The 9,912-nt window shown below is 45.2% G+C and overlaps 1 protein-coding gene across 1 annotated transcript; it reads right to left on the bottom strand.

Annotated features, from left to right (window-relative positions):
• Window positions 1-3,173: 3,173 nt before the first annotated feature.
• On the bottom strand, window positions 3,174-4,932 carry E1B28_010580 (uncharacterized protein; the record flags this gene model as incomplete). Its single annotated transcript, XM_043155550.1, has 2 exons — window positions 3,174-4,131; window positions 4,205-4,932. The coding sequence occupies 2 exons, from the start codon at window positions 4,930-4,932 to the stop codon at window positions 3,174-3,176; spliced, it is 1,686 nt and encodes a 561-aa protein (XP_043008021.1).
• Between the last annotated feature and the right edge of the window lie 4,980 nt (window positions 4,933-9,912).

Consider the following 9,912-nt stretch of genomic DNA (forward strand, 5'->3'; position numbering starts at 1 on the left):
CCAAATTGGTAAGTTCCTGATGTGTTGACCACGTTGTTGACCACGTTCCATATCGTCTTCGGCACCCTCTTCATCTGAGTCACAATCATCGAAATTGTACGTCTTTTTAACAGCACCAGGCATATGTACACCCCTGTAGATGAGCATGGTCAGTAGCGAGTAGAAAACGACAATGTGAGAAATCACCAAGCAAAAGCATAGAGTTCCCACATGATGTTGTGGAAATGCTCGGCATCCTTGCCATCTTTCATATCCGTCAACATGATTACTTTCTTCTCGTATTCTTCCCTAGAGAGTTCCTCGGCAAAGGGAGGTTTGACTTTGGCTGATGTCATTGCATCTTTGAGAGCGTTATGGATCTGCTACATAATCAGCAAACGTACAACCCAGAAACACTACGTTAAGAGTGCAACACACCGCTGCAGCCAATGCTGCTACAATAGGGATGGGAAGTTCCCCACCGAGTGCCTGGAACTGCTTGTCGAACATGTGAAGGACAGAACCGGATCCTCCCTGGGTCAACCATTGGCAGCAATGGACCATCACTGCATCGTGAAGGAACGGCTTGCTCTTGAGTGGACGCCGGCTGTAACACTTCTTCGATACATAAAAGGGTCAGAATCTGAAGTGAACAACAGATGCAAGACTATAAAAGACTCACCTTTTTACCATATACACCGTTCTTTTCCTTCTTGGAGGGGTAAATATATAGGTCATTCTTGGACTCCTTGTCAGCTATTTTGTAGGCATTCAAAACACACAGCCCATAGTACGATTCCACAATGCTGGTCACAATAGTCTTGCTGCTGGATCAGTATTGAAAGAATCGCTATCGCGCTGAAAATCGGATTTAGCCTTAATATGCACATTTTTAATCATTTTATTAACATTTGAGTTATAAATTAAGGGAATGTAGGACTAGGGTGAGCCCGAACTACTAGTCAAAGCACAAGCCTCTATGTGAGACTTTAGCAGTACGAAAAGTACAGAAGTGGAAAGACGAGATACTTCGCGAGGTTTCAAAAACGGTAGAAACTTCAAGAAGCAGCCTCTTAAAAACCTTCATATTTTGAATAGAAGGCCTCGTCTTACTTGCGGAATGCTTGGGGCGAACATAGGGAATTTATTGAACACTTTACTTTGACTTTACAAAGTATTGTTGGACAACTCGGACTTAAAGGAAATAACGAAGGATATATCGGACAAAGGACCTACATGCGGACTTAGGATAGAAATATCCGATACCCATGAAGTCATAGGAAAAGGAAAGGATTACAACGTTCTGAAATAAAGGAAATCTAGACCTCGCGAGGTTGACGTGATGGTTGTTACTGGGGACAGGAACACAGGAAATATGTCATGGACAGCGACTGGTTCTTTTCCTTATTTAGAGGACATCAGGATGATGGTGACATAGGAGATATGTTTCCAAGGATATGTGGGCAACTCGGAGACCTCGGGAAGTCTAGGCTCTGTCAGTGTAACATGGATACAGACAGGGGACTCTTGGCTTATTATTTTATTCATGGTTTCTGGCACAATCTCTGGCAGCCACTTCAACATCGCGACTGTCATCGTTTTCTTCTAGGTCAACATCCATAGCATTGGGCTCAGCGTCATCTATAACCAGTATAGTTAGCTCATAAATGCAGGGGGGACATGGGAATCCACCTGATATAGGTATCTTTTTGTTATTCTTTTCACATTTCTTGGTTGTTTTTTTCCCTAGTAAGTCATCAGTATGACGGGCAGCTGGGAGGACAAAATTACAACTTACCCTCACTTCCTTTGGGCATGATGTTGGGTGAAAGCAAGAGAATCCAACACGACCAGCTCCCTGGTCACCTACAACGCAAAACCATATTGGTCAGTTGTCTGGTTGCTCGTCGTTAAACGTTGTTTTTGCGAGCCTGATGTGAAAACACCTAATGAGAAAAGACTTGAAAATAAGCAAATTGGCAATGGGCAATCCAGGGTCAGTAATGACAAGAGTAGATATCCATGCTACAGCTAGCAATGGAGATCTTCAACATTGGTACTGTAGATAGTAACGTAGAAAAGAATTCTGAAGTCACATTAGCTTGGACAAATGAAGTACTATGGGTCGTTAAGTACTCTAGGTCGTTGCCAGACTTAGTATGGGACAAAAAGAAAGGGTTTTCTCTACATCAATGGTCCTAGGACTACAGTGGCGAGCCCAAATGCCAACAGCTGGCGAATGGAGGGATTGTAGTCGTGGTACAGAGTTGAGTTAAAGCATGTCACACCATAACGCTCGACACGAAACTTTACCGCTTATGCGGACTTTCTCACACCAGACATAGCATCAATTGATAAAATATTTCAAGGTACACAAAATACACGAGCTTCAAGGTTCACTACTGGCTACATGAAGAAGTCCAAAAATACAAGAAGTCCAAGAGATACAAGAAGTCCAAGAGATACAAGAAGTCCAAGAGATACAAGAAGTCCAAAAAGGCCAAGAAATACAAATAAGATGGCTACACAAACCTGAGTCAGTTTGGTCAAAACGTCTGTAGAAACCGAGTAGCCAACTGTCGATTCTTCTCTTGGATCTTCGGAATGGTGTAGGTAAACGACACCACTTTTCTCCATCTGGTCGCATTCATAAGTGACCCCTGGCCAGACAAACACTCTCAGTGTCTATTCAGGAACCACTTTTTGCAATCTTTTGACCAAAAGTCGATGTTGAGTCCGCAGGCCTGAAATGGCGCAGGGCAGGGCCACCAAGACATGTGTGAGACTTCAGACACATTGGTATTCACTTGATCTTGTACTGTGGGGTCAGACCTTGAAATAATATTCAATAAATATCCAGACTTACCCTTCTCGACCATGTATACACCACAGAGCATATCCATTTCCACAGGGGTAAGGAAATCGTCCCAATAGCCTGCTCCCCCTTGCTCCCAAAAGCATCGTCCTTGCATTTGAAGGCGATCTGGGTCACCGCCGAAAACCACACGCTCCTCTGGAACGATTATTGTCACCATCCTCAACAATAAACCTCCTGCTAGCACCGCTGCCTGACCCCTGTCTGACCGTAAGAATTGATCTTGTTCACCTTCATATGCCCTCCAGTCGTGGATGTCTGGCTTGTAACCTGCTCTCCTGAAGCCGAGGTGACATAGGGTCGACACATGAGGATCTTCTCACTGCCAAACCAGCTGTTGAGAAGGTGGTTTGCCATAAACGAGTGTGTGGAACCTAATTCCGAACCTTAGAAGCTGAGACGCTATAACATGGAGGTCGGGACCCCAAGCACAGCAAATGATATGCAACACTGATACAGGGCATTTTACATGCAACACCATTTTCAGGGAAAGTAGATCAGCTTTCTTGTGAACCAGGTGCCAGTCCTCGCCATTGATCGTCACTTGAATGACACAGATCTCCCAATTCAACAGATCCCAAATGTATGAGGATGGGTCAGAGAAATTGTGGCTTGGAAAAGACATAGGAGTCTGGGTATGCAAAAGTATATGGAAGAATTGACAAAGCTTATCCAGAATTTCCCGGCCTGGGTCGGGTTCAGAGAACAAGGTGTTCGCAGGGTTGTTCCACCACTGACCATTGCCCAACAGATATTGGGTGGTGTCCAGGTTTGCGGGGTCGATGTTTTCCCTCTCCCATTCACAGTCACTGAAACTGTAACGTTCATAAGCAACCTCTGCCATTGTCAAAGGAACGAAGCAGGCCAACACTTCCTCTTCTGTTTCGATATAGCCTGTGATAGCTGTCAGGGCTTCTCCTGAACTAATTATGATGTTGTTGTTGATGGGTGGATCATCTTCAATCACCCCTTCCTTATCCTCCCCTTGCTCTTTATCATGACTGCCCTCATCATCTCCTAACTCCGAATTGGTGGCTGATAAACCAACGTTTTCGGCTGGGGGATCTTTCTCCCAGTCGTCATCCAAGGCTGGATCAAAATCACCAAATTCGCTGCAGAGATCCCACGTATTGGAGAAACCGTCATACTTCTTCTGTGCGTTAGAGGCGTTCCCACTCACTCTCCGTCTAGCCACGAGTGAGACATGTCCGAACACGGAAGCCACTGCAGTTATCCCAATACCAACACACTGCTCCTTTGCAACCTGGTGGGTGAAACTTGGCTGCTTCTCGTTCGTGAGCCTCTCAGGTCTGATGCTGTGTGGCTGTTTCTAATGCCAGACAATCCCACTTTCGTTTATCTCGGTGCACAAAGAAATTCTGCCAACTCTGTCCAGGATGTTGACCAGAGTTGACCTTGACCTTGGGTGAGTCAGAATCAGGGAGATGGTAATGGCTCTGATATGGAGCAAACTGAGAGTGAGTGCTAGCTGAGGGTGGGTCTTCGCGTATTCCCCTGAAAAGTTTCCAGAACTCTTTGGTTGACGGAAAGATATCCTTCAAAGCCTCCGCCTTATCACAGTATGTTGCCCATGCCTTATCCTTCCAAATACTCGTACCCGTCTCGTTGTACTGCCCTTTGGTAACAGCCTCGTGGCCCGAGATCTCACCCCAGTGGATGCACAAAGGTACATTCAGCTGCCGGTAAAACGACAATAACAAAGGTGAAGTGTGTTGACCTGCTTCGATTATACCACCTGCACATAGAACATATTTGTCATTGGTGTACAATCTCTCAAACGCCACAAACCACTTGGGATGTATTCCCTTGTTGTTCTGTAGACGTTCACACCAGGCGAAATCCAAATGGAGCCTTTCCTTGCGCTTCATCCACAATATACCGAGCGTACCAGCTGCTATCAACAGTAGGAATGCATCCCTAGAATGTTGGGTGGCTGTTTGAAGTGCTGCAAGTGAGATATGTCCATGGTGGTATCCGTACGAGGCCAGATATCTCCAGAGGGAGAAAGTTGGTGAAAGGAAGGATGTATCGGGCTTGCCTTCGTCCAGCATCACCATGACTAGATTTCGGAGATGCTTCTCAAGCTGGTCCCAAGCATTTGTAATTTCTGTAGGTAGAACATAAGGAAAACAGTCGTTTTTGTAATCAAGGCAGCCGAAAAGCGATCCTTGGAATACACTCCATTGTGGTACAAGCGGTAGGAAAGGGTGGGCGTCATGGATCCAGTTGAACTCCTTCAAGTGTTCAATGGAGAGCTCAGACCTGATCGAGAAGTGAAGGGCATTCGAGGTAGGGAGTTCAGTGGGTTCACTATGGTAGGAGCAGTCAACGATAACTTCGCGTCAGGGATCACTGTATACCGTCCTCCGCAGAGCGACAGATACACATATTGACATCAAGATATGCCCGCCTAATTGCACGAATCAAGACAGGGTCTCTCAGCTGCTGATTTCGATAGGGATAGATGCTACACAGTTCAACCAGCCATTCGTAAGTGACCCACGGATTATTACCAGAGATCCAAACACTAATGTCTAGCTAGATTGTTAGACTGTTGCCCTCTATGCAGCCCCCTCCTCCCTCTCCTTTGTCAGAAATCGCCGATTTTGAGAGCATCACCGAGCCTGATAGTGAACCGATGATCGGCCCAGAAACTGGTTGTGATGAAACACCCGAAAATGGTGAATGGACAGAGCACATTAATGCTGTTGGTGAACACAGCATGGAAGACTGCCCTGCCTGTTCACACTTTATGACAGCTATCCCGCTAACGGCACTAAAAACTACTACAAGGTGCAGCAAAACACACTCCAAGCATGAAGTGCGCAAAACCAAACCCAACACTAGTAATTAGCATAGTTGATTTGTGGAGGTCGGTATCAATGGACGCTCTCAGCAAGGTTCACTGAGAACTCTAAGATAGGACTTCAAAGGTGGGGCTTTATATGGTTCAAAACAAATTTAAATTCTGTGTTCATAAGTCAAAATGACAAAGGCTTTCTACGAAGTTCACTACTTCGAGGAGGTGTTCAATTCTTTCTAAGTTCAAATAGAACTATCAAATTCAATTCAAATTCGAGTCAAAGCAACTCTACAAGTTCAAAGTTTCCAAGTACCAAAGTGGCAACAAATGAAAATCAAATTCAAAGTTCAAATCTAATCTTTTCCAAATACAAACACCAACTTCGAAGAAGTGGGGCAAAGTATGAGCCAGAGTCCCCTAGTGAAAGCACTTAGGCTTCTGTTGTAGGTTACTGGGGAAAATACTGCTGCTACCACCCTTCCTTATATGCACTTTTTCGAATAAATAATAATCAAACGTCGAAGATATGGTAAAAAGTCGAAAATATAGAGAAATCCCTTTCAGAGATACCAAAGTACCCTTAATCAGGTATAGTACATGTCAATTAGATATAAAACTGTCCAGAATATAGTATTCCTTATTTCTTTTCCTCATATTTTCTTTATTCCTGTTCCAAGTCGGATATCTTTGACATTTGCATGTGGATACATCCTGACCCCTTTTTGTTTCCAAGGCGAGTCCCCATGTGCTCCCTTGTTCTCTCTTGTTCTATCCAATCTGGAATAGTCCAAAACTGTTCAATCTACATTCCAGGGATCGTTCCTATGGTTCTTTCCTGGTAGAATATCCTTTCTGACCGGACATCGACGACATCTGCCCCTTTTCTTGTTTCCAGCTGTAAGTTACAGCCACCAGCTTTGTTTTCGTTCCTTAAGTCAAAAGTGGACTTTAGATAGTTACATCCGTCTGATTGTTACTTCCAGATGTACTTCTAAGAGTTGTTTCTGTCTTTTCAACCAATATCGAAGAAATCAATAAATTGATAGTAAAATCAAGTGTCCCCATGTTTGCTACAAGTATTTGCGAGTGAGACAAGGCCCATGCAAATGAACGAAGGTTTTTAAAAGGCTGCTTCATCAGTTCCTACAGGTTTTGGAACATCAAAGACTCTCGTCTATAATAATTCGTACTTTTCGTACTTCGGATAACCCGCAAATAGACCCGTGCTTTGACTAGCAGCTTGGGCTTGCTCTAATCCTCATATTCTGTTCCCATTTTGATTATATTATATATAAAAATGTTAAAAATGCGCTTATTTAGGTACTAGTAGAGTTTATCCACGATACCGCTCTCCCAAGTCACTGAAAGTCAAATTGCTGCACTCAAAGTGCCTGACGAACAGTACGAGTTCCCAAGCCCTTGGAAATTAGTGCATCCACTTGCATCCCAGCAGTGGGAACCATCTGGTGAGTCATTTGCTGTTCCATCATCAGCCATAACATCCTGACACGCCGCAAGAGCAACGATCATATGCTTGACAACCACAGACGCCTACAAAACGTAAAACATCCGATGATTACCATGTGGATGGTGTATTCAACACATCCGAGTATGACATGATGTCCATGTATCGTTGTGATGGAGGGGTTTTCTAGATCATACAAAGCAGATGTGTGTTAAGGACGTGCGGAATGACTCGGAACCGAACGGAACCGAATGGAGAAACGATAAGATAAGATATAAGATATGTACGGAAGGATATACTAAAAGAGGAATGATCTAAGATGAAGAGAGGGAAGAAACGGAGTTGATCGGAGCGTGTCGGGGAGCGACGAGGAGAGTGAAGGAGGTCGAAGAAAATGACGGAGTCTTGACAGTAGCCGAAGTTATTGGACAACGGCTTCCTGAGTCGAGCTGCCTTAGACCAGGTCACTGGGAAACCAGAGTCGAGTTTTTCTAAAGAATGTAACTACGAAGTTGTACATCTTATATAGGATAGAAATGTACAAGGTCCGAGACGGATTGTATAGTCGGATCCGCATTCGGACCGCCGACTCCCAAGCCGATGGTCTAGGCTTTAATAGGTAGTACGGAGATTAAGGTAAGTGGAGTAAGTGATTGTCGCATCGGTCCGGATCGGTCCGGCATGGATGTAACAGTATCCCCCTCTTAAGGTTCTTGCCCTCAAGAACCTTTCCGAGACGGAAACCGATGTAAATATAGTAAGGTGGAATTTCGAAAAAAAAAAAAAAAAAAAAAAAAATGAAGTGAGTCGGATCCGTGCGGAGTCCGATGAACGTGATTTTCTAAGTTCATTCCCCCTTAACCTCCTTCCTTCACCATCATGAGCGCAGTTCCCACCGAGTTCCTTCCCCTTCTTACGCCTAGACCCACCCTTAACAAACGAAGGCCTTTCGACAAGCTGCGTCCGATCGGAGTTGAAGGGAGCCGAAGGGGAAAAAGATGGAGATGAGATGGAGGTAGAAGCGTAAGGAATGGAAGCGGCCAATGTCGGACCTTAATAGGTAGAGAAAGAAAAAATGTATATAGTACGGACCGAAACGGCCACTTGGGCCTTATATTGTAAAAACTTTTCTTGAAATTGAACACAGTGAAATGAGTGAATAAGGATCATAAGGATCCGGAGGGACCCGGTCTATTAGGGTACTTAGCGTGAAATTCCGTAATGATCTCCTCGGCCTGGAAATTATCGGCCGGGATCCAAGAGTATTCTTCGTCAGTACCTTCATATCCTAACCACCGTACATAGTACTGCAGCTTGCATCGGAACCGTCGGTCGATTTTGGAATCGAGTATCTCCGAGACCTCGTAATGATCTTCAGAGTCTTCGACGATAACGGGTCCGGGCGGGTCCTGGACACGATTAGGGATAGGATTAGGAAGGATAGATTCTAGTTGAGAGACGTGAAAGACGGGATGAATAGAGCGGAGTTCTTTCGGAAGCCGAAGAGTGTAAGCAACTGTGGACGGTTGAGCTATGATTTCAAAAGGACCGAGATACTTCTCCGAAAACTTCTTGGTCGGCCGAGTCGATTTGATGTTTTTGGCTGTCACCATGACTCGGTCTCCGACCTTCCATTCGGGATGTGGTATAAGCTTTTTGTCCTTCTGTTCCTTGTAGCGTTTCTGAGCTGCTGTTAACTCGTCACGGAGCATAGAATGTAATTCGTCAAGATCGACGACAAACTCACGGGCCCGTTCGGATGCGATATCGCGTTCTGGATGGACAGTGATGTTCGGATGATAACCCTTGTTGGCAAAGAAAGGAGAGATGCCGGTGGAAGCGTTCGGAGCGTTGTTATACGCGAACTCTGCTAAGGGAAGAAGTTCGTCCCAATTGTCCTGCTGATAATTGCAGTAGATTCGGATGTACTGTTCTAAAGTTTGGTTAGCACGTTCGGTCTGTCCGTCGGCCGAAGGGTGGTATCCGGAAGTGAAGTGAAGCTTCATATCCAGAGCGGTACCTAAGGAGCGCATGAATCGAGAGACGAATTCGGATCCGCGATCGGAAGTGACATGATTCGGAACCCCGTGTTTAGAGAAGACATGGATAATAAAGATGCGTGCGAGCTGTTCGGAAGTGATAGTAGTGTCGGTTGGAATGAAAATGGATTGTTTAGAGGCACGATCTATAATGACTAGGATGGAATTATAGCCATTAGAATTCGGGAGTTCTTCGATGAAGTCCATGGATATAGAATCCCACGGACGGGCCGGAACTGGTAGAGGCTGAAGCATACCGTACGGTCGATGTCTCGGAGACTTGTTCCTATTACAGATAACACAGGACTTAACGTAATCACGGACCAATTCACGGATCCGTGGCCAAGTGTACTGTCGGCGGATAGTCTCTAGGGTACGATTCTGACCGAAGTGTCCAGCTAGAATATGGTCATGAAAGATGCGGAGGACCCGGAGTTGGAGATCCTTAGCATCTGGAACGTAGATTCGTTCATCAAGACGAAGAAAACCAGACTCATCTAAAGACCAACGGGATTTCTCGGGATCCGTAGCGGACCGGAAATGTTCCCGAAGGGATTCGTCTTCTGACTGAGCTGTTCGGATGTCTTCGTGAAGTCGTTCAATATCCATAATGACACTAGCGCGAAGGACGGGGCCTTCAAGGAAGGTAGCACGGAGGGAGGAGGAGAGTTGTTCTTGTGTAAAGACTGGACGGAAGTTATGAGGATTAAGACTGGCATAAGCGGTATCC

This window comes from Marasmius oreades, chromosome 6 (genome assembly GCF_018924745.1).
Source record: "Marasmius oreades isolate 03SP1 chromosome 6, whole genome shotgun sequence".
Lineage (NCBI taxonomy): Eukaryota > Fungi > Basidiomycota > Agaricomycetes > Agaricales > Marasmiaceae > Marasmius > Marasmius oreades.